This window comes from Pelophylax lessonae, assembly GCF_965119305.1.
Source record: "Pelophylax lessonae genome assembly, chromosome: 1".
NCBI lineage: Eukaryota > Metazoa > Chordata > Amphibia > Anura > Ranidae > Pelophylax > Pelophylax lessonae.
The window spans coordinates 779,276,075-779,302,239 of NC_138768.1; the positions used below are offsets into that span (position 1 = coordinate 779,276,075).

At 41.7% G+C, this 26,165-nt stretch overlaps 1 protein-coding gene across 3 annotated transcripts in view; it reads left to right on the forward strand.

The window, feature by feature from the left end:
- The window catches only part of KCNIP4 (potassium voltage-gated channel interacting protein 4), an 888,341-nt gene extending 862,523 nt beyond the window's left edge, over positions 1-25,818 (forward strand). For all 3 annotated transcript variants that reach the window (XM_082269017.1, XM_082269016.1, XM_082269015.1), the window contains exons 5-8: positions 12,115-12,222; positions 15,832-15,936; positions 21,371-21,433; positions 25,397-25,818. In XM_082269017.1, coding sequence (XP_082125143.1) covers positions 12,115-12,222; positions 15,832-15,936; positions 21,371-21,433; positions 25,397-25,444 — 324 coding nt within the window. In that variant the 3' untranslated portion in view covers positions 25,445-25,818. The remainder of the gene's footprint in view (positions 1-12,114; positions 12,223-15,831; positions 15,937-21,370; positions 21,434-25,396) is intronic.
- Positions 25,819-26,165: the final 347 nt, after the last annotated feature.

A 26,165-nucleotide genomic window follows, 5' to 3' on the forward strand; every position in this document is an offset into this window, starting at 1 on the left:
TGTCCCACAGTACGTCGTGCCCAGCCGCCACTACTTTTCCAGGCAAGCCATCCCTTCCCTGCACAACCAAGTGGGGGAAAATATCAGGTGTGCACTGCGCAACGCCATCTGTGCCAAGGTCCACCTAACTACGGATACGTGGACCAGTAAGCACGGTCAGGGGCGTTATATCTCCCTAACGGCACACTGGGTAAATGCAGTGGCGGATGGGCCTGAGGCGGATAGCAATTTGGCGCATGTCCTTCCACCACCGAGGATTGCAGGGCGCTTCAGTTTGCCTCCTGTTCCTAACTCCTCCTACTCCGCTTCCTCATCCTCTACCGCCTCCTCATCCGGACAGCGTAACACCTTCACCACCAACTTCAGCACGGCCAGGGGTAAACGACAGCAGGCAGTTTTACAACTTGCCTGTTTGGGGGACAAACCACACACCGCGCAGGAGTTGTGGAGGAGCATGGAACAGCAGACAAATGAGTGGTTGCTGCCAGCGAGCCTCAAGCCCGGCCTGGTGGTGTGCGATAACGGGCGAAATCTCATAGCAGCTCTGGGCCTAGCCGGTTTGACGCACATCCCTTGCCTGGCGCATGTGCTGAATTTGGTGGTGCAGAGGTTCCTTAAAAACTACCCCGATATGTCAGAGCTGCTGCAGAAAGTGCGGGCCGTTTGTGCGCACTTTCGGCGTTCTCACCCTGCTGCTGCTCGCCTGGCAGCGCTGCAGCGTAACTTCGGCCTTCCCGCTCACCGCCTCATATGTGACGTGCCCACAAGGTGGAACTCCACCTTGCACATGCTGGAAAGACTGTGCAAGCAGCAGCAGGCCATAGTGGAGTTTCAGCTGCAGCACGCACGCGTGAGTCGCTCTGCGGAACAGCACCACTTCACCACCAATAACTGGGCCTCCATGCGAGACCTGTGTGCCTTGTTGCGCTGTTTTGAGTACTCCACCAACATGGCCAGTGGCAATGACGCCGTTCTCAGCTTAACTATCCCACTTCTATGCCTCCTTGAAAAAACAATTCGGGCGATGATGGAAGAGGATGTGGCACAGGATGAGGAGGAGGAGGAGGATGAAGAGGTAACATTTCCAAGGCTTTCAGGGCAGTCATTCGCAAGGGGCTCCGAGGGTGGGTTCCTGCACACGCAAACGCCAGGGACGCAATTGTCCAGCAGGGGCACAGTTCTGGAGGATGAGGAGGATGAGGAGGAGGAGGAGCTGGAGGAGGAGATGGAACCATGTTCACAGCAGGGTGGCACCCAGGCCAGCTCATGGCCATCACTGGTGCGTGGCTGGGGGGATACAGAGGACACGGACGATACACCTCCCACAGAGGACAGCCTTTCGTTGCCTCTGGGCAGCCTGGCACACATGAGCGATTACATGCTGCAGTGTCTCCACAACGACCGCCGAGTTGCCCACATTCTAACTTGTGCTGATTACTGGGTGGCCACGCTGCTGGATCCCCGTTACAAGGACAACGTACCGTCCTTAATTCACTCACTGGAGCGCGATCGCAAGATGCGCGAGTACAAGCGCACGCTGGTAGACGCCATGCTGCTGGCATTCCCATCTGACAGCGGGGCCACAGTGGAAGCACAAGGCAGAGGAGGAGGAGGAGGAGGTCGCCAACGCAACCAGGGCACCGCCAGCACCTCAGAAGGCAGGGTTAGCATGGCCGAAATGTGGAAAAGCTTTGTCAGCACGCCACAACAAACAGCAGCACCAGCAGCTCAGATGGAACGTCTTAGCAGGAGGCAGCATTTTACCAACATGGTGGAGCAGTATGTGTGCACACGCCTACATGTAGTGAATGACGGGTCTGCCCCCTTCAACTTCTGGGTCTCCAAATTGGGCACATGGCCTGAGCTTGCCCTTTACGCCTTGGAGGTGCTGGCGTGCCCTGCAGCCAGTGTATTATCTGAACGGGTATTTAGCACGGCTGGGGGCGTTATAACAGACAAGCGCAGCCGCCTGTCCAGAGACAATGTGGACAAGCTCACGTTCATTAAAATGAACCAGGCATGGATCCCACGGGACTTTTCCGTACCTTATGCAGAATAGCAATGGATACCGACCTTACCCACCCATTGTTCCATTTTTGCTCTTTCTCACTCTTTTGGGGTGTACCCTCATTTAAAATTTTTGAAAAGAAGCAGTGTTGGCTACCTCGTCCTCCTCCTCAGGGCCAGATTAATGTAGGGGCTATTGGAGCTGCAGCTCCAGGCCCCTACCTTTTATATAGGCCCCGGGTTGGCCATATTCACTGTTACCGCTCTTCTGTCACTTGTAAACACAGAAGTCTGGCTTCTATGCTCGCTTCCCCAGGCAGCACCCTCAGAACCTCCCCACACAGCGTGAAGGCCGGACAAGGAGGGACAGTTGGCGATGCATGGATGTGTTTATGGGCTTCAGAGACAGCATCCCATGTTGAATTAGGCATGCATGGCTGCACCCTTCCTCCTCTGGGTGCATGGCAAGGCACGGCCCTTAAGGCCCTTCAAAATCCTCAGCACCAAGCCCATGATGCTGTTAATCCGGCCCTGGTCCTCCTCCACCGCCGCTTCCACCTACACCGCCCATAGGTGTGCGCAGCCTATTGCATTAAGGTGTGCACCCCAAAGTTGAAATACACATGCATGTGTTTGCCAGCAGGGAGAGTAATGTATCGGGGCCATGTACCTGTAGGCAAGGAGAAATAGAGCAGAGCAGGTCCCAGGGAGATCTTTCCCATCTCCTCACTGGCAATGCTATGTGCCCTAGGTGATTAGGGTGTGCCCAGGCACACCCAGCACACCCTGTGCGCACGCCTATGTCACCGCCACATCCACCACCACCTCAACCTCCCTCCTACTCCATATGGGCCTCGTCCTTCAGAGATGAAGAAGAACATTGTTTTATTTTTCTGTTTTTTTTTGTTGTTTTAAGTTATTTCCCTATCCACATTTGTTTGCAGAGCACTTGCCATGCTCTTAATTACGTTTTGCTGCCATTTGCAGCACTCTAGCCCTTTCCTTTGGTGTTTTAGAGCCATTTTAGTGCCTTAAAGTTCGGGTCCCCATTGACTTCAATGGGGTTCGGTGTCCGGGAAAAGTTCGGTAAAAGTCCGGGACACGGACCCGGACTTTTTTTTAAAGTTCGGCCGAACCCGTCGAACACGGACATCTAGGTGTCCGCTCAACCCTATTTACAAGTTAAAATCAGTAATTTTTGCTGGAAATTTACTTAGAATCCCCAAACATAATATATTTTTTTGAGATGAAGATCGTTGCAATACTTTGCCCCACTGTATCTGCATAGCGGTCTTACAAACGAAAAATATTGGAAAAAAAAAAACAATTTTTTGAAATAAAAAAAAAGAAAACATTAAAGGTAGCCCATTTTTTTTTCTATAATGTGAAAGATGATGTTATGCCGAGTAAATAGATACCTAAGATGTCATGCTTTAAAATTGTGCACACTTGCGGAACGGCGACAAACTTCAGTACTTAAAAATCTCCATAGGCGATGATTTAAAGATTTTTACAGGTTATCTTTTTAGAGTTACAGAGGAGTTATAGTGTTAGAATTGTTGCTCTCGCCCTAACGATCGCGGCAATACCTTACATGTGTGGTTTGAACAGTTTACTAATGTGGGCGCAAATTACCTATGCGTATGCTTCTGTGCGCATGCTCAGAGGGATGGGCGCTAGATTTTTTATTTATTTTGACTTTTTGTTTTTTATTTTTACACTGTCCTTTTTTATTTATATTTTTGATCACTTTTATTCATATTACAAGGAATGTAAACATCCCTTGTAATAAAAATAAAAATAAGAGGTCCTCTTTATTGTGAGATCTGGGGTCAAAAAGACCTGAGATCTCACATTTACACTTAAAAGCAAAAATAAAAATGTAATTTTACATTTGCCTAAAAAAATAAAAAATAAAAATGGGCCCATGAAAGCCGTTAGGAGGAAGTGACGTCTGACGTCACTCCGGACCTCCAAGGGCAAAGAGTCGAGGGGGTCACCCTGCCCTCACTCGACTTCCTGCCCATCACTCCACTGAGTTCGGATCATTTCCACCGCTTCCAACAGGTCCAAAGCAGGGAAGTGCCTATGCAGGTAAGGGGCGACTGTAGGTAAAAGCAAACTGTGTAGCTTTGACTAAAATTAATTAATGCCCTTGCTGCAGGTGTAAGCCATTTATGTACCTCCCAAAAACTGGCTGAAAAACTCGTAGATGTGGTGATCCCCCTCCTAACCTGTCCTCTTGCTAGAACATTGCGAAGATGCTCCCAGCTGTTGGTACTCACCCCCACTATCACAGGTGTGAGCAGTGTTTCTGATTCTAAGCTTAGTGCTGCTGCAATGGAGGATATAATGAACTTCACATGTGTGGGGGTTTGAGAGTTTGTTCCTGTAATGATGGAAGCCAGCAGTAATGGTTGAAAGCTTCTTAGCAATGTCCTGCCAACTGGGCAGGACAGGAGGATACCATCTTTTTGAGTAATTTAGCCAGGGTTTGGAAGGTACGTGCACCTATAGAAGGGCATTATTTAACTGTGGTCAAAGCTGCACAGTTTGTTTTTGCTCATAGGAAGTTTTGAAGGTGAACTAACCGTTTAATTCCAGTAATGGTGACACAACACAAAGTGAGGGCAAATCTCACCAACAGAGACAATAATAAAGATGATCTTTATATTATTGCTAGGTCCTTTTCAAGGCATGAAGTAGGGAGCTCTGGAGAGGAAGACCTCTTTTGTGTTTTCTTGGCAATATTAACCACTTGCCAACAGCTGCCATAGTTTTACTGCGGCGGGTCGGCTCTATTACACGAAATGACGTGTGTCCGCCGGCCACCTGCGATCGCTCCCCATAGAGACAGAATGGCGGTCTGCCTATGTAAACAAGGCAGACCGCTGTTCAGTCACAGATGAACACAGGGATCCTGTGTCCCTGCTATTTAGGAACACAGATCTCTGTGTTCATCTATTGAGTACACCCCCACACAGTTAGAAAGCACTACCTAGGAGCACACTTAACCCTTTAAACACCCCTGGTATTAACTCCTTCCCTGCCAGTGTCATTAGTACAGTATCTGTGCATATTTTCAGCACTGATTACTGTAGTGATGCCAGTGGTCCTCTCAAAAGTGTCAGTTAGATGTCCGATCTGTCTGCCGCAATGTCACAGTCCCGCTAAAAATCGCTGATCGCCACCGTTACTAGTAAAAAAAATAAAAATAAAAATGATATAAATCTATCCTCTTGTTTGTAGACACGATAACTTGTGCCCAAACCTATCAATAAAAATGTATTGGGATTTTTTTTTTATCATTTTATATGTGGCAGAATACATATCGGTCTAAATTGATGAACTGAACTGTGTCAGCATAAACAATAGCCTCCCCACCTAATAGTGTGAGAATTGGAAGCCTCAATTTGGTACTGATAATAGTTTAGCTATACTGCTGGTGCCCACTGGTGGTGGTAAAGCTAGGCCTAGGCCACCACTGAACTGTAAATATTTGAATGTAACAAGCAATTTAATGACTGAATAAGAAAAAAGAGGGAAAAAAAGGAGCCAATTCACGGTTCTTCAGAAGTGATTATTCTGCCGACGAATGTCAGGGCTAACATTGGTGTACTAGAAGGTGTTTGTTAGAATTGCATGCAGTAGGATAGATGCATATGGATTGCCCTTCAGTGTACAGTGCAACAGACTGGGCCAAATGGAGAGCTATTGTTGGGAGCAACGGACCAGCCAGACAGGATCTGCTGACAGCACAAAAAATATTTAACTGAATTGAAGGAGGAGTGGATAGAGTAGATTCTGCTTACAGTATGTTTCTCGCTGCTGACAGAACAAAGGCTGGTCAGAGACCTGCTCACAAACTCCCTAGGTTGTCATAGCAGTCTGTTTTGATAGAGGGGTCCCCCCCCCTTTGGCATGATGATTATGCATGCCAACTTCCTGCAGCAATCGGGTGGATGGTGGACCAGACTGGCTCAGAGAACAGAACAATGGTTTCCCTGGAGCAGACCCAAGTGGGGGTAGAAAAAGGTCGCTGTACAGTGCAGTGTGTTGGTCCCCCATGCGGCAGATGGACACACCTCAGGGCAGTATCTAGCAGGTGGCAGGGGAGTGCAGATGATCTGAAGGGCTTAGTGTAGTGATCTGCAGTGCTAGCTAGTGGCTTTCTGGGTAGTGAAAACCTGCCAACGGCTCAGAGGTAAAGTCACAAATCCATCCTCCTTGGCTCTCTTTCTCTATCTTTCCTCCTCTCTGCAGTAGCTCCCCTCTCTCTTTCCTTTGTCTGGTGGCAATTCCCCCTCGAAAAGCCATGCCCTTTCTTGTTTTTATTTTTTATTTTTATCCACCTTAAGACTCTTCTGCTCCCAGGGTTCATTGTGGCTTGTAGGTCAAAGACCCAAACTACATCTCCCAACATTCCCAGCACTGTGAATTGTGATCAAAAAGATTAACTTGTTCAACCTTTCCCCCTTGTGGCAGAAGGAGGGAATAATTTCAAAATAGGACTCGTATAAAGGGAAACAACTAAGATAATGTCTTTCGAAGATGCTGTAGCAAAGTACCTGGATACATTTGTTATGATGCCCAGGGCTTTAGGAAAAAAATTTAATTCAGATATAGGGTTTGGATCTATGCAATTCTTCACCCCATGATTCTAAAATTCAAGCATTTATTGAAAAAAGGAAATAAATACAGTTTTACTTAAATATATCATAGAAAAACACATCTGACTAAGGAAATGTTGTCACTGCTCCCATGATGCAGTATGAGCTTTTTTCCATAGTTTGCTTGGGTAAATTTTGCTATCAGTCAGCATTATGTAAAGGAGTGGCTATGCACCGGCACAGAACTCTTCCAGGTGTCAGACAATGGACTGCCCCCCACTGGATGGAAAGGAAATAAATGTGACTGTATTTATTTAGCTCTTCATTTTTAAGAGATTGCCTGTTTTATGGTTTTCTTTAACAGTTGCTATAGATCGATCAGGCACAGTCCGTTGCATTTTATTGTATTGCACTTTTGAAAAATCCTTACTTTTTAAGGAAGTGCTTTTTAAAGAAATGAACATAACTGTATGTAAAACATATAAAAAAGCATAAAACAAATGAACACTGCAGAGGCATGAGTGGGCTCTAGGCAAATAAACAATTATTATCATTCTGCAACTGCAAAATGTAACGGAACAATCTTTAGTTCAGTATACTTTAATTGGGAATAGAAAGTACATTGCATTCTTTATTGTAAATTGTAAACATGTTCCCTTTTCATCAATATACAGTAAATATACGATACATTGCCTTGCTGAGCCAGAGCCAAGAATTGGGAAATGTGTTTACTGGAATCGTGAATAATGTTTCTTTTTTCAGGTGAATCAATAAAGGGTTTTTTTGATGTAAATGAATGTATCCAGTCTTCCCTGAAGCCATGACAAAAATACATTTTGAGTAAACTGTAGGGGAGCATAGTGCTGACACTCAGTTCAGGTGGGGGGAATTCCTCACCAGCCCATTCCCAGCACTGGTAATCACCCCCCTGGTGGTAAGGGACGGCTACATCTGGACTTTTAATCATAGAAAAATGTGATGAATAGGAACTAATTGGCCCCTGCATGTGGCCTTATTTTGATATTTCTATTAAAAAGAAGGAAAAGCATGCTCAGAATTACCAGACGCTGACATACATCAGTTTAGCTTCTTAAAATTGGAAGCAGTTGCTTGCATACATAATGGGGGGGGGGGGGTTGTTTAAAGCGGAACTAAACTGTATCTGAGCACCACAAACTGAAAATGCTATTTAATTAATTTTAATATTCAAAGCAAACTCACCCATCTATCCATGTCTCCACGCTTTACTTTGTTGAGAAGTTACTATGAAAACATCCCCCTAGCATTGTTAGCTGTAAACATCTTGAGTAAGGGCAAATGATTCATGTAGCATTTACTTCCTGGAATCTTTATATCCTTAGCTCAGGCATGCAAGCAGGAGGATGAAGCCCCTCCTTCAGATGAAAAAAAAATGCCAATGAAGCCTCCAAGAATGTATTACATCATTTTGGCCTAGGGCAGAAACCAGGAAGCAATTGAAGAAATGTAAAAAAACTAGAAACGTTTTAAAACAAGAAAATATAATATAACTTCCATTCTTTTTACTAATGCTATCAGCATAAGGACTAAAAATAGTTAAAGCGTACCTCCACTTTTGTTGAGAAAAAAAACATTCTCCTCTGGGTGATCTCTGTACATTACAAGGATTTTAACAAACTTAGTTGCAGATTCCTACCTTTTGTTATTCTGAAGAAATCATTGTTTGTTCATCTGTGCCTCTGTGCTGAGTGGGTCAAATCAGAGTGGTTTCATAATTATCTATCAGCTGTGGCAGCTGCAGAGCTCTAATGTGGGAAGCTGCTGGGCCTGAATCCCTTTAGATGTGTTCCTATTGGGAAGATGACATTTTTATTGCAGGGGATGCCAGAAATCTGACTTGTATCTTAGACAGACTTCTGGAAAAATTGGTGAGCCAATCACACAAGCAGGAAATGATGTTTCTGGGGTGTGGTCAGTATACATTCTGTGTACAGAACAGCTCCAGGTAGCCATATTGCATTGCATTTTCAGTAAATTACAACAGCTGCAGATTGAAAAGGAAAGGTTTTTCTTTATTTGCTATTTTTTTCCCCATGAAGGTGGAGTTACCTTTTAATGTTGATTGAGAGAGTTAAGTTCCATTTTAATGGAGAACTCATAAATGCAAGTTAAAGGGTTTGTAACCGTATACTTTTACAGAGCTGACAGGCAGGGAGGGGACGGGGGAGAGAGGAGCGGATGACGGAGGCACATAAACTGACCACGGTGTCAGGGCTCAGCAGCCATTATTAGCCATGGTCTGTTTACCGGGGGGATGACAGAACCAGGCAGGATCAGCAAGGATTTTTACAGCTCCAGAGGGACAGGTTAGACAGCACAAGCACTGTGCTGTTTAACGTGCTATAAGGGAACAGGATCTCCTATTTTTTTTTTTTTTTTTTTTTAGGGTTACAACTACTTTAATTTGGCCATAGATGGCTGGTTTTTCTTTTTTTGATTAGCCAGCTGGCTGATCAAAAAACAAATGGATTCCCCCATCCACACATTCAAGGTGGATGAAGGAATCCTGCCCACTGTGCCTTTTTCTGACAGCAGGGATTCCTTCTACCAATACATCTACCAATTTAAAGAATTCTGGTTCGGCCGCATCTTGAGCATGCTCTCCGTTGTTTGTCACTAGTCCTCAGGAAGAGTGTTCTTTTACTAGAAAGAGTCCAGAGAAGGGCAACAAAACTAATAAGCGGACTGGAGGACCTCAGTGATGAGGAACGACTACAAACATTAAATTTAATCTCCCTATAGAAGAGGCCCTTAAGAGCGGATATGATTATAATTTATAAATCTTTTAATGATAACTGCAGCATAGCTTTTTAATCTAAGGTCATTAAATAAAACACAAGGCCACACAATGAGGTTGGATGAAAAGTGGTTAAATTCTTAAACTACTGTACATCAGGGGTTCTTTACGTTTACAGCAGTAAAGATGTAGAACTACTTTCCACAGTTGGTGGCATCAACAGGGAGTGTAGATAAATTACAAAAAAACTATTAGGTATGTTTCTGAGCAAACACAATATACAGGAATATAAGAATCTGTAGGAACATAAATACACACACATGTGAAACTGAATGGACCTGTGTCTTTATTCAGCTTCACCAACTAGAAAACTCTGGCCAGGTTTAGTAATACAAATTGAATAGTAAATGTATGCCTGTTTCTAAAATGGTAATTTGGAATATTGAAATTAAAGTGGTTTGATGCATTAGGGTAAAAAACCTTCCAGTATCACCTCCCCCCAAATGCAATAAAGGAGGATGGGCAGTGCTAAGAGAAAGTGTTGTTCTTGGATTATCCTAAAATGGAATTTAGGTTTGGATTTTCAAGCAATTATAATAAGGTCCAACTCAATTCTGTGGATGGACAATTTTTTAACATAATTGTACAGAAACCCAAAGGTGTGAGGCTTGCTTACGCTGCAACACTGGATAAGCTGGAACCTTTCTTTTAGACTAGAGCAGGTTGTAACATTGGTCACATACATTAAAATCCTATTTTTAATTATTATTCTTATATTTTGATAAAATCGTTCTACTTGTGTACTGTTCATCCTAACCTTAGAAGTTTGTGCAGTCATACTGTGATCTGTGTGCCCAGCTACATAAAAAAGTTGAACCTTTCAGCATCTTAAATTAAGTAAATATATGTATAATGGCTTTCATTATCGTGACCTTGTCACTATAGTAATGGTTTTAAATGACCCCATGCCTGTCAAAGAAGACAATATAAACTCAACACTACCTGCACCTGTACTGCTAAATGCCACTTCAATCCTAAGTAACCTTCTGCTAAAGTCTGCTCTCCTAGGAGTATCACTTTCCTGGGTTTCTCACATCACTACTGAATCCTTTGGGTGGAGGTCAGAGGAAAGAGTCAGTGAGAGCTGTGGTTGACCCGTTAGATTGACACTCCTGGACATGTTCATTTTAGTGAGGACTTCAGCAAAATAATAAGGATTGGTGTGGCTTTCAATGGTTCAGGCAGCAGAAATGGTATGTACTATCTTCTTTCAGGTATGGAGTCATTCAAAACCTTTACTATAGTAGCAGCAATGCTTTAAAGAAGCCACTACACATCTATTTACTTAATTGAAGATAATGATACTGTGAAGGAGTCACTTTGGGGTTGGGGGGCCCATGGAACCCAGCTTACCTTAGAGAGTTTGGGAAATCCCTCTCTCAGCCCCCTAGGCCCCTCTTATGTATAAGTCACCCTGTGTCTATTAGGAACACAGGGTGGCCAAGGAAATAAACAGCTACTTAATGGACACTGTGAATGTGGTTTGAATTACTTCAAATGGGACAGTAATATTTATCAACCATATATCTCAATAATTATATGAAGACTAATCCTGGCCTGTTGAATTCTGAACATGTTCATTGAAAGAGCTAAATCACATTGGCCTCTGTTCTATGTTCTTCATTGTCAGAGACGGACAGTCTTTCACTGGTGGTCTCTTCCTATTGTCTGTATAATAAGATGTTCTGTGTTTATACTTAGGATAATGTGTAATTTTGTATTTTGTTTTAGCCATGTTGCCGGCAGTCTGGTCTTCCATGCTGGTTTAAGTGCCCTGAGTTAATTAGCATGTTAATGATATCCTTGTCTAGATGGGATTAGCCGTGAGTCAGCTGTACCTCGTTATCTAACCATTGTGTGATGTTGTGGGGAAATATTCGGGTCATTGTTCATGTAGTGACTGACATACTTCTCAAGTGTATAAAAAGGCTGTTTCTTGTTCAATAAAGGGATTTGTTGTTTTCAGATACATACAAGCTAAGCTGTCGGCTAGTTTTGTATGTAGGGCGGCTGGAATATCTGATATCTATGTTCAAGACTGTGGAAAGCCTTATACTGGCAGATGCCCACAAACACATTGTGGGGTCGCGGTTCCGTTCCAGATAAATCCAAGGTCTATCCACAACCCTCCCCAACTGGAAGGACTTGGATTTGGGACTGGCATGCAGAATGTGGTAATACGTCTGCATAGCTAATTTGTACACATACTGTATACTAGGGCCAATATTTAGACAGGAGCAAATTAACCTACAAGCATGTTTTTGGAGTGTGAGAAGAGACCAGCATATGCAGAGGAAATGCACACAACAACAGGGAGAACATGCAAACTAGATACAGACCTAACATAATAGATTGATGATTATCATAGCAGGCTGTTCAGGCATTAAAATAGTATAGATGCAACTTGGCTGTTATATGTCACCTCAATGGAGAACACAATTCCTATGTTGCTGTTTAAGGTGCACATTAATCTGCCGCACGTACATACAGAAATCCAGGAAGAGTAAATTAGAGAACAATAGAGCTTGTTAGGCAATGATTATAAACTCTCCATGCCTGTGAGTGTCCATCAGTGCCTACCAACTGTCTTAAAACACTGGTTGGTACCTACTGTGATTTGCGCAACATACCATTAATCTACATTTTCTTCTTGTAATGTAGGACTTTGTAATGGGACTCTCTACACTGCTACGAGGAACAATACAAGAAAAACTTAACTGGGCTTTTAATTTATATGACATCAATAAAGATGGCTATATAACTAAAGAGGTAAGCACCACTATGTCTGTATTTTATTGACTGACTATAAAGAGACAAATAGGAATTACACCACTTCTGTAATACAAATGAATTAGCTGCAGCATTCTGCTCTTATGAAAGAGGAAAATGTTTTGCGGTTAAAGGCACATTCAAGTCAGAAATGAATACATGAAATACAGCCTTCCTGCTCAGAGCTTCAGTTTTTTGATCCAGGGATTGCTATATTGGCCTAGCTCCATTAAAGTGTATGTAAACCCTAACAACAAATGTCTCTTATTTTTCATTGATAAAAAAAATTGCAACCCGCATGTCTCGTGTGTAGCACTTACCCCTGAAGGAACTGCTGATGTTTTGGATCCCTAACTCCTGATGTCAAAGACCATCCAAGCAATGCCATATCCTCTCACACACCAAGGCTGAGGGGAAAATAGTTATTTGGGCAACACAGTTAACCAATAACCAAAGTATAGAAAAGCAGCAATAAACACTTTATCAAGTACATAGAAACAGTAGCAAAATGTGTGACTCGGTAAATAGCAAGCAGACTAGTGACTTTACGCTTAATTTCTACACTAAGGGGGGTCCTGACAGTGCAAAAATAGGGGTCAAAAAGTCTATGGAAATTTCTCTTCCACTGGCCAGTGTGTTGGAGCCCGAATCTGGCACTGAAGTGCTCAATTGTGAGTCTCACAAACCCAGGTTACTTTAATAGCGTGCAAAGGGCATGGCCAGTGGTGTCTCACTGACATGTCTCCTCCGGCTTTCCATCTCGGGTTCAGTGATGTAAGCTACTATCACATCCCCTTCTGGACCAAGCAAATGCTCCAGGCTTAACAGTTGCATTGCCACAGACCAGTTAGGAACTCTGCCTCTATGTGTTCCCAAAACTGCAGCAAATCTCCCCATCCGCAGCCTTCTGCACAGTATTTGCTCTACAGTGGCCTCCCAATAACTGCCTCAAGCCCAGGAACAGTCCTTTCTTTCCCTCACCTGCAGGGTTCTGGTAATGCTGGGATCTGTAGTTTCAAAACACTCTGTAGCACAAGGTACAGTCTCTTGGGGGACTACATTTCCCACAAGGATTGGTCCCTTCTCAGGTTGCAAGCAATGGCATTACTGCTTCTTCTGTTCTCCCTGGTGGTGGGTGGGACTTTCCTCTGCAATCTCTGTGGCTGCACACCGCACTGGAAACATTCAATATTCACTGGCAAGCAAGATAAGGGATTACAACTACAGCACCAGCTGTGTAGGAGTTGCTGCAGCATTTACAGTATCTCACAAAAGTGAGTACACCCCTCACATTTTTGTAAATATTGCATTATATTGTTTCATGTGACAACGCTGAAGAAATCACACTTTGCTACAATGTAAAGTAGTGAGTGTACAGCTTGTATAACAGTGTAAATTTGCTGTCCCCTCAATATAACTCAACACACTTTTATGTCTAAACCGCTGGCAACAATAGTGCGTACACCCCTAAGTGAAAATGTCCCAATTGGGCCCATAGTGTCAATATTGTGTGTGGCCACCATTATTTTTCAGCACTGCCTTAGCCCTCTTGGGCATGGAGTTCCCCAGAGCTTCACAGGTTGCCACTGGAGTCCTCTTCCACTCCTCCATGACAACATCACGGAGCTGATGGAGGTTAGAGACCTCAACACACAGCCATTATGTCTAAACCGCTGGCAACAAAAGTGAGTACACCACTAAGCGAAAATGTCAAAATTGGGCGCAATTAGCCATTTTTCCTCCCATTTGTCATGTGACTCGTTAGTATTACAAGGTCTCAGGCGGGAATGGGGTGTTAAATTTGGTGTTACCACTCTCACTCCCTCATACTGGTCACTGGAATTTCAACATGGCACCTCATGGCAAAGAACTTTCTGAGGATCTGAAAAAAAAATGTTTGCTCTACAAGAAGATGGCATAGGCTATAAGATTTCCAAGACCCTGAAACTGAGCTGCAGCACAGTGGCCAAGACCATACAGCGGTTTACCAGGACAGGTCCACTCAGAACAGGCCTCACCATGGTCGACCAAAGAAGTTAAGTGCACGTGCTCAGCATCATATCTAGAGTTTGTCTTTGGGAAATATACGTATGAGTGCTGCCAGCATTGCTGCAGAGGTTGAAAGGGTGGGGGGTCAGCCTGTTAGCGCTCAGACCACGCACAGCACACTGCATCAAATTGGTCTACATGGCTCTCATGGTCATCTCAGAAGGAAGCCTCTTCTAAAGATGATGCACAAGAAAGCCCACAAACAGTTTGATGAAGACAAGCAGACTAAGGACATGGATTACTGGAACCATGTACTGGGGTCTGATGAGACCAAGATAAACTTATTTGGTTCAGATGGTGTCAAGCGTGTGTGGCGGCAACCAGGTGATGAGTACAAAGACAAGTTTGTCTTGCCTACAGAAAAGCATCGTGGTTGGAGTGTCATGGTCTGGGGCTTTATGAGTGCTGCCGGCACTGGGGAGCTACAGTTCATTGAGGGAACCATGAATGCCAACATGTACCGTGACATACTGAAGCAGAGCATGATCCCCTCCATTCAGAGACTGGGCCGCAGGGCAGTATTTAACATGGTAACGACACCAAATATACCTCCAAGATGACCACTGCCTTGCTAAAGAAGCTGAGGGTAAAGGTGATGGACTGGCCAAGCATGTCTCTTGACCTAAACCCTATTGAGCATCTGTGGGGCATCCTCAAACGGAAGGTGGAGGAACGCAAGGTGTCTAACATCCACTAGCTCCGTGATGTCGTCATGAAGAAGTGGAAGAGGGCTCCAGTGGTCAACTGTGAAGCTCTGGTGAACTAAATGTTTAAGAGGGTTAAGGCAGTGCTGGAAAATAATGGTGGCCACACAAAATATTGACACTTTGGGCCCAATTTGTACTTTTTGACTTAGGGGTGTACGCACTTTTGTTGCCAGCGGTTCAGACATTATTGGCTGTGCGTTGAGTTATTTTGAGGGGACAGGAAATGTATACTGTTATACAAGCTGTACACTCACTACTTTACATTGTAGCAAAGTGTGATTTCTCCAGTGTTGTCACATGAAAAGTTATAATAAAATATTTACAAAAATGTGAGGGGTGTACTCGCGTTTGTGAGATACTGTATGTATATATACATATATATATATATATTTATTTATTTAAACATATAATATATTATTTAATATAATATTTTATTTATATATATATATATATATATATATATATATATATATATATATATATATATATATATATATATATTTATATATATTTATTTATATATTGTAATTTTGTAATTATTATTTTTTTTTTTAGTTATTTAATTTTTTATTTTAATTTGCCTAGAGTTCTGATTTTTGTTTAGTGTACTTAATATAGTACATTATATCTGACTGAATTCCATATGTGGCCATTACGATGTGTAAAAAAATTCCTGGTACCCTTAGCAACGAGTCAGCTTATACTGTATTTAAAAAATATAACCTACATAAGAACCATGGCAACTAAAATGTGGTATCTAGCTATCTGTACAATAAAAAAACTGCATCTTCTGAACTGAGGCATATTAAGATTAGAGAATGTTAAATAATTAAAATGAATTGTGTATTAACAGGAAATGCTTGATATCATGAAGGCAATTTATGACATGATGGGCAAATGTACTTATCCCATTGTTAGGGAAGATGCGCCAAAACAACACGTGGAAAATTTCTTCCAGGTAAGCATACCCTTAAAATAACTTCCAAAGAGTAAAATAGCAGTATTACCTAAATGAGAGTATGTTTGCAATAGATAATAGTGAATGCATCCTTTGGGTGGGGAGAATATGTAGCAAAGAAAAGGAAGGGAGGAAGAAAAGAGGGAAGAAAGGAAGTGTGAGAAATAGGAGAATGGTAGGGCAAGAGAGAGAAGAATGGAAGGGTGAAAAAAATGGAAAGAAGAAAAATATAAATGAAGGGAAAAAAGAAAGAAAGAACGACAAAGAGAAATAAGGTACAGGAGAGAAAAGGGAGGCAAGGAAGAGAGAACTAATAAGAAAGGAAGGGAGACAAAGATAAAAAAGGGAAGGGCAAAAAAAAAGAAAGAAAGGAAGAAAGAGGAAAAAAGAAGTAAAAGAAAAAACATGAAGAAAGAAAGGGTGAGGAAAAAGTAAGACAGAAAGGAAGAGGAAAAAGGAAGGAAGAAAAAAAGACATAGAAACAGGAAGAAAGAGAGAGAAAGAAGAAAAATAAAGGGTGAGTAAAGGGAAGACATGAAAGGCAAGAATGCAGGAAAACAGCAATGGAGTGGAAGAGCAAGAGGGGAAGAGAAAAAGTAAGAGGAATAAAGGTAGAGAAAAGGGAAGAAAGCAAGGGCAAGAAACGGGAAGAAATGAAGAGCAATAAACAAAGGAAGGGCAAGAAAGTGTTCATTTTTCTTGCCTCTCTTTCTTTCTTTGGCAAGAAATAGGAAGGGGAGAGAAACAGAGGAAAGAGGATGAATAGGAAGAAAGGAAGGGAGAGAAATAGAAAGGGGAATAAAAAAAGAGGGGAAAAGGGTAAGGAAAAAAGGTGGGAGAGAAAAAGAATGGTGGAAAATGAGAAAGAAAAGAAGGGCAAGAAAGAGGAAGAAAAGAAGGGGAGAAAAAGAGGAAGAAAGGAAGGGTAAGAACAAAGAAGAATTGCGAGGCAATAAAGTGGAAGAAAGAAAAGGCAAGAAAGAGGAAAAAACGTTCTTTCTTTTTTGATTTACAAAACGTACATAAGTGAACAGCGGCCTTAGAGGGGAGGATTAGTGCAGTGGAAGATAATTTGAATCCAATGAAACAGGATATAAAGTTAATTAAGGAAAAGGTGAATGCATATGTATTTATCATGGAGGACATGGAAAACAGATTGCGCAGGAATATTGTGAGGATTGTGGGCCTCCTTGAGCGATGTGAGGGTTCTAATCCTATAGAACTCTTAGAGGACTGTTTTTTTTATACCTCAACAGAGGTGGTGGCATTGCTGGAAACATGAAAAAAGACTGCGGACAAATTAAAAGTCTATATATCAAGAATGTATATGACATTTAAGAGGCACAGCTAACTAACCTTTCTTTGTTTTTCTAGGCCTTTGGAGCAGGAGTGGGGGGTGGGGAGTGAAATATGGAAAAGGGAAGAAATGGTTGTGTGTCTCCTCTTTTTAGAATCTTTTTTTTTTCCCTTTTTTTTTGTTAATTTGGCAAAGTGCTTGGGAACATGTACTTTAAGAAAAATGTATGCATCACTTTGGTTAAATGAAATGTCCACTTTAGATGCACCTTGTATAGACCCAGTGAGGGTCAGGGATGGAGTGTATGGGGATTTTTTTGTAAGAAGTCTGTTTTTTGTCAGTAGGTGTGTTTGTTTGTTTTTTTTAAGTTTTTTTTTTTTTCAGGTTTTTTTACCCGAAAAAGCATCACAAAAGGAGAGAGGGTTGCAAATGTATAATAGGCATACGATTAGGGGTGTTTTCTCTTTTTTTTTGTACAGAGATATATGCACAGTAAACTAATTAGACAGAGGGGAGACAGAGGTATTAAGATAGGGAGGGTAAGAATTTTTTTTTTTTTTTTTTGCAGCCTAAAATGCTAAATATATGTTCTTGGAATGTTAGGGGTGGGGAACTCTGCAAAGAGAATAGCAGTCTTTTCTACAGTACACTCAAATAATATAGGGGTACTCTGCCTGCAGGAGACACACCTTCTTTAGGATACCATCACCCAGTTAAGGTTCCTGAACAGCTGGAGGGCCATAGTTTGGAGATCCCTGCTATAGACCAATATCTATAAGTATCTTAAGTTATTCAGAAACGTATACATCCAGACCGATCAGGGTTTATACCCAATAGATCCACTAGTGTAAATATAAGACGGTGTATCTAATTCCAACGGTTAATGCAGGTTCAAGGGCTATTTTATACCTATATGCGGCTAAGGCACTTGATAGCCTAGAATGGTGCTACCTTAGGCAAGTTTTGGCGGGATTTTCAGTTTGGCCCGGGATTTCAGAGAGTAACAGGAGAGAAAAAAAAATCGCTTTATATGCAGATGATGTGTTATATTTATAGGAGATACACACTTTTCCCTGATGGTGGTGATGAATATAATAGAGGACTTTGGACGTTTTTTTGGGTGGACATAAACTAGGGGAAATCTGTACTCTTACCAGTAGACCCCCTTGAAGGTCCTTTGCTCCCTGGGATCTCTCAAATAGAGGTAGCGAAAAAAATAAAGTACCTAGGGGTATACGTAATAAGTGACCCTATACAACAGGGATATGCAAGCTGTGGCCCTCCAGCTGTTGCAAAACTACAAGTCCCATCATGCCTCTGCCTCTAGGTGTCATGCCTGTGGCTGTCAGAGTCTTGCTATGCTTCCTGGAACTTGTAGTTCTGCAACATCTGGAGGGCCACAGTTTGCATAACCCTGCTATACAATATGGCACTAACAATATAGCCCCATTGATAACTAAATTCAGGCATAAAGGAAGGATTTGGTAACAGCTCCCCCTATCAGTATTGGGATGCTGCTATTAAGATAATTTGGATGCCACAACTTTTTTACAAGTTACAAAAATTCTCCAATTTGTGTACCTAAACAGTGGTTTTGAAAATGGATACCGTCTTTAGAGAGCTAATATGAAAAAAAAAAGGTCTATCTAGAATACACCTGCATACATTTCAGTTACCAAAAGAGGATGGGGGTAGCGTTACCACACCCATGTAGCTATTTCTTAGTGGCACAGTTGCAGCACTTATGGGGTTGCAGCTTATTAGCAGGAAGTGGACCCAGTAAGGGTATGATGCTATAGAATAGGTGTCATAGCACAATAGTAGAGGCTATAAAGGCAGAATCCTTCCTTTTTAAATGTCCCACGTTGAAAATCTTAGTACAAGTATGGAAAACAGTTAAAGGGTAACTCCACTTTAGTGGGGGAAAAAAAGAAAAATAAATATAGTGTATACACAAATCATATTGTAATTGAATGTTATTAAATATTACCTTTCCTTTTCAATCTTCAGCCACTGTAGTTTTATGAAAATGCAATGCAGTATGGCTACCTACTAGAGTGTGTACTGACCACACCCCAGAAACATAATTTCCTGCTTGTGTGATTGGCTCACCAATTTTCCCAGAAGTCTGCCTAAGACATAAGTCAGATTTCTGGCATCCCCTGCAACAAAAATGTCATTTTTGGTTGAGATACTCCCAATAGAAACATGTTTTAAAGGGATGCAGGCCCAGCGACTTTCCTCATTAGTGCTCTGCAGCTGCCACAGCTGACGATATTTATGAAATCACTCCCAATAGACCCACTCAGCACAGAGGAACAAACAATGATTTCTTCAGAATAACAAAAGGTAGGAATCTGCAACAAAGTTTGTTATAATCCTTGCAATGTACAGAAATCACCCAGTGATTTTTTTCTCAACAAAGTGGAATTAAGCTTTAAAGCTCTTTTGAGGTAAAAAATGTTGAAGTGGAGTAAGATATCACTTCTCAGTAATTAATGCAAAGATAGAGAGGATTGATTTCTGATATCTGTGATAATATTTTCTGAGTCTTGATAGAAGGAAGTTATCTCTAGCAAGAGGAGGTGGGAGGAGGATCTAGTGAATAGAACAGAGGATCAGTGGAGGCATATATTAGAACTAGGTTCCTTGGTCTCAGTGTTTCCCTCACAGATAGTCTCACATTTATTTTTAGAGTATATTACACACCCCAAAAGCTGTTTATATTTGGACGAAGACCTGATGCTAAGTGGCCAAAGTGTGGGGATCCGGGGGGGGGGGGGGTCTTATCCACATGGTTTGGAGGTGCCCAAAGTTACACAGATATTGAAGGGAGGTCCTTGACACTATTAATTTGGTCTTTGGGTCATCTTTAGACCTAGATCCAAAGTTATGTGTGTTGGGTTATATGGAAAGGGATGTGGTGCCAGGTAATAAACAGTTAACAATATTAGAGCAATATTAGAGTGCCTATTTCAAACAAAAAAGCTGATTGCGCAGAGTTGGTTGGAGTAAAGGTTGTTAATGATACAATATGGAAGGAGAAGTTTGTATATACAAAATGGGGTAGTCTAAAGAAATATGAAAAGATGTGGAACCCCTGTTTGAATGTAAACAGGTATAATCTTTAGAGCGATAAGAGAAAATTGGCTAAAGATTAGGGTGAAAAATTCTGCATGAAGTAGGACCCCTCGTAGATTGAAAAAGAGCCCCTTGTAAATAATACAGAGCTACTCATATATTTTACAGAGCCCCTTATAGATTGTACAGATCCCATCCCCCTATAAAGGGAAATTTGAGATGCAAAGAGAAGAAGAGTGTTGTGCATTAGTTTATGAAAATCAAATAACTGGAAAATAAAAGTAGTGGTAGGTGGGGTAAGTGTTTTCTGAGGGATGTATGGATAAATAAGGAAGATGATGTATTATGTATGAAAATTATATAAAATAAATATGAATATAGTAAGGGATGGAGGAAGTGTTATTTGTTTGAGAGTTTTATGTGTAAATGAAAAACTTTTTTCAATAAAGAATACTTGATAAAAAAAAAAAAAAAGAAGAAAAGAAGGTGAGAAAAAATGAAGAAAGAAAGAATGATAAAGAGAAAAAATGAAGTGAGAGAAAAAAGTAAGGTCAAGAAAAAAATAAGAGAAAAAAGGAAGGGGCGAGAAAAAAAGATGAGTGAGTGAGGAAGAAAGGAAAGAAGCGAAAAAGGAGGAAAGGAAACGAAAGGCATGAAGACGGAAGCCGTGAAGGGAGAGAAAAAAAGAACAATGAAAGGGAGAGAAAGATAAAGAAAGGGAAAGTAAATAGAAGAAAGGACAGACTACAAATAGAAAAAAAGGAAATGCAGGAAAGAGAAAGAAAAGGTGGGAAAAGAGAAAAAAGAAAGAAAAGAAGAGAAAAAAGGGAAGAAAAAAATAGAAAGGAACCATGGAGAAGAGATAGGGAAAAGAAGAAAGAGAAGATAGAGAAAGCAAGGAAGGAATGGCAATAGAGAAAGAAAAAAGGAAGGGAGGACAAGAGAGAGTAAGGGAGAAAAGAGGGAAAGAAGCACAAATAAGGAAGTAAATATACATTTTTAAAAAACCTTTTATTGGATTGATTTTTAATGTACTAATCTATGTTCATGTTGCAGAAAATGGATATAAATAAAGATGGAGTAGTAACTATAGATGAATTCATAGAAAGCTGCCAAAAAGTAAGTATCTTAAACAGTGGTGTATTTAGGTTTTGTGCTGCCCTAGGCCTGACTAAACTTATGCACCCCCTAATTTAAATATGACCCACCCCTTCCTGTAAATGCAACACCCCTTCCTGTTTATGACTCATCCTGCCTCAGTGGCCATCGGTACAGCCCCATTAGTGACCACCAGTGCAGCCTATCAGTGCATCATATCAGTGCCGCCTCATCATTGGCCATCAAGACAGCCTCATCAGTGGCCATCAGTGCAGCCTCATCAGTACAGTCTATTCGTGCCCATCAGTGCAACATATCAGTGCAGCCTTATCAATGCAGCCTCATTAGTGCCTGCCGTTGCAGTTTATCAGTACCCACCATTGCCACCTCATCAGTGGATATCAGAGCAGCATATTAGTGCCCATCAGTGCAGCATATCAGTGCCCATCAGTGCAGCATATCAAGTCCATCGGTGCAGCATATCAGCACTGCCTTATCAGTGCAGCCCCATCAGTGGTCATCAGTGCAGCCTTTTCAGTTCCACCTCATTGGTGGCCATTAGTACAGCCTTATGTCACTGGGTAAGTAAGATTACTCCTTTATTTTAAGATATTTGGACTTGTGTTTGCTGCCACTGATTATAATCATAGGATTACTTCACTTATTTGTAAATTGACTAGGATGTCCATAGTAATAAAAATAAGTGAAATAATCAGTGGCAGCAAACGCAAGTCCAAATATCTTATAAGATTGGAGTAATCTTATCAACCGAGTGACATATTGCAATAGCCTTAATTGTATATGATGCAACTCAACATGCTCACTCAAGGACAAGGATGTTTAAAGAAATGAAATTATATTATTGACATGATGCCTGCCATACCTGGGGACGGAGTAGGGTAGGCGGAGCATTGGGCTGCAGTGCCACACTAGTGGCTTTTGGGCCAGTTGTATTAAGTGTGGTCGGCGGCCTGCGGTCTGTCCGAATGTCCTCACCTAATGACCTCATATTATCATACCGGCAGGTAACAGTGTGACCACTTTATGGGGGTGCCAAACTGATTTGCCTCAGCCCTCTGGCCCAATTCGCCCCACTGGCAAATTGGTGACTGACACTATACTAAAAGTGTAGCGAAAGCCGGCGGGGACCCTTTTCGTACGGGAGCAGGCTGTTTTTTTTTTTTTGTGTGGGGTACAGCTTTTTTGCTGCCCCCCTGCAAAGTGCCGCCCTAGGCATGGGCCTTGTCGGCCTGGGCCAAGATACAGCACTGATCTTAAAGCGGTTGTAAACCCTAGAAGAAAAAAAAAAAAACCTGCAAGACAAAGGCATAATGGCCTAGTATGCATAGCATACTAGCCCATTATGTGTAATTTACCTTAGAACGAAGCCCCGACACGGACCCCCGGACATCGCTGCGGGCGCTGCCATGATCCCTCGCCGTCTCTTCCGGGTTCGGCGGCTCCGGCGCGGTGATTGGACGGAGCCGCGATGACGTCACTCCCGCGCATGCGCGCAGGAGTGATTTTCCGGCAAGCTCCCAGCAAATTCATTGAAGGTCCCCCCGGACCTTCAGAGCGCATGCGCCGCTCGCGAGAGCGGCTGCATGCACTGTAAATATCTCCTAAACCATGCCGGTTTAGGAGATATTATTTGTACCTACAGGTAAGCCTTATTATAGGCTTACCTGTAGGTAAAAGTGTCAAAAAGCGGGATACTACCACTTTAAATTAAACTATTGCCACAGCTGGACCTTCCATAAAAACTACTGTCACACTTAAGAGTCTGTGAGTTAGATACTGTACACTGCTTCCCAGCACTGATCACTGTCAGTGGGCAGTTCTCCTTCCACAAAAAATGTTAATCAACAAATCATGGTCAGTTCCATCCTGTGATGAAAAAGACCCACAGAAAAACGTTAATTTGAAAAATCTTTGGCCTCAGAGTTTGAAAATGGGAATGTTGGTTGGCTGATGTGCCGGTACAAATAAGAGAACAAAATAAGTCAGAATGAAGTGGGTTGTTTATAGTATAAAGACAGAAAATACCTTCTCAGCTATTCATTTAAAATGATTTAATGAATGGTCAATTTAAAGAGGAATATTTCAGGATACCAATAACACTGTGTGTTGATTCTGATGAAAAAAGTATGCTAAATGGCAAAACATCAATGAAAATTTCTCAAATTTAATGTAGTGCAAAAGAAAAAGCCGTCATTTTTAGAATTGGATTGTGAATTCAATATCAATAAAATGTGTGCGAGTCTGTGTGAGCTTATAAAACATCAAACATGAAGTTAACTTGCTGAGACCCCAGGTTACAATACAATGTGTTTCAAAGCAAAAGCAAGCTGTGAGATCTCATACTCCAAACTTCATTTTTAGGGGACCACATAAGAAAAAGAAATAAGCCCTCTGACATGTTATTAGATGTGGTTATGGTGTTCTTGGAAACCTTTAAAGAACTTCAGATAGAAATTGTGACTCACTGTTGCTTACTAGTCTGCATTTTATCCACACATCACTGAAATGTAAAATGTTTATTAAAATATCATTGCGATGAAAACACAATAGATCTAATTTATGAAAGTGTCTGAAAGAAGATTTATGTGGGTTTGTTGGACAGCCATAAGAGTGTATTTTTCCAGCCAAAAAAATTGTACTTCTGTTCAGCCGTTCTTTTAATTTTCCCACCTTTGCCACTTTTTATAACACGGAACCTGATATAGCTACACAGCATCCTATGTGAGCTGACTTCTAATTGGGCAGAGGTGATTTTACTAATTCATTGTCCAATAGACAGCCTGGTGGCACAAGATGCTGTAAAGCTTGTACTGGAAACAGTGGCACTTCTTCCCGGCTGTGCAGTGGGCAGAGCAATTAAAACACAAGACTGGCTGATCATAAATACATGGCATGTTGAACTGCTAACATATATGTAATTCAGTGCATTAAGCCATTGGTCTGGACATCAGCTTTGAGGCAGCATTCAGAGTTCAGGCATGTTCCTGGAAGTGAGAAGTGGACCTAGAGTAGAGCAGTCTTTCTCTTTTTACCCTAGAGCAGTGATGGTGAACCTTGGCACCCCCGATGTTTTGGAACTACATTTCTCACAATGTTCATGCACTCCGCAGTGTAGTTGAGCACCATGGGAAATGTATTTCCAAAACATCTGGGGTGCCAAGGTTCGCCATCACTGCCCTAGAGGAAACCCTAAAATAAGTTTCAGGTCTTGGGAAGCCCTTACTAACATCAATTTATTGGGAGTCAATGGGAAAAATGCCCCTTACATTGGTGTATAGGAAGAATGCAAACCTTACAGTGGGTTCAGAATGACATCCGTACAGACAGCTAAAAACATAATTAGTGCCATGCTGCTGGCTTTGGATCTATGAAGGCACCATCAAATAGGAGGTAAGTCAGCCACAGCTCAAATAAACCAAGAACATTATATTTAGCTGAACCTCTGGCAGAACTTTATATTTAGAGGATGGCTGTTATAGAGAAATAATTTGTGGTCGCAGAAAATGTGAACTCCGACGAAATGTTGCTGTCCAATTACTTAAATTCACAATTCCATTGAGGAGATATCCCGCAGTGGGAGTAAGGGTGTCATCAGGTTAAGAAGGCACAGATGACGATTAAAAAAAAAACATTGTTAGAGGTTCTAACCTTGGGTCCCCAATGGAGACAATTTTCAATCACTTCCTGTCCTGGCAGGAAGTGAAGGGAGATCTCCCCAACAGGGCTACATATAGCAATAAAAACCTGACACAAGTCCTAACCCTTCTTTGCTCTATCTAATACTAATTAAAACATTTTGGAGTTGGCTAGAGCTGATATTGGTGATGATAAAGCCAAAGACTACTGGGCCATATGCAGGGGTTGTGTAAACTGCTAAATATATTTTCTTTATTGACTTGATATGCTATTTAGAATAAGCCATAGTTCAGTATTAAATGTTTCATTTCAATTCTCTCTTTCCAGGATGAAAACATCATGTGTTCAATGCAGCTGTTTGAGAATGTGATCTAGCACAAAGCGCAAGCTCTAAAGAACAGACATTTTACTATTTTGGACAATAATTTGAAGCTGCGATTTCCATGGTGTCATCAATAGACTGTTCAGCTTCATACAAAGTCGTATCTTATGCAAAGTAGCTTTTATATGATGCCTTCCAGAATAATCAGGTTCCATAGTGTTCAGGATTTATTTTCATGCTTTATATGTTCAACAATTGAAAGGTATTGTTTGACATTCTGCTCTTCTTGTGTTACAGTCTTAGGCCAATCAATGTCAGCATTTTCTTATTCCTTTGTTACTTATTGTTCATATGCTTGTTTATTTCTTATTGGTAGATTTTATTTATTTTGGTTATGAAATTAAAATATAGGTCTCTTTATCCATGACACTTATTCTATTTCTTGTTTCTTTAATGCCTAGATACTTGATGTACATTCTTCATTTGCTTCACTATCTTAATAACCTTAAGGCCCCATTCAGATCCGCCTGCCTGTTTTTTTGGCGGATCTGAACGGATGCCCCATGCATCTTTTTAGGGCATCGGATGTCAGCGGAGACATGTCTGCTGACATCCGATCCGTCAAATCTGGATGGATGGAAACCCTTTTTTCCATCCGTCCAGCAGATCGGATGAGAACGGACAGACTGTCCGTTCCCATCCAATTCCCCCATAGAGAACAGTGAAACCTGACAGCTCTGCCTCCGCACACAGCGCGGAGACACAGCTGTCATC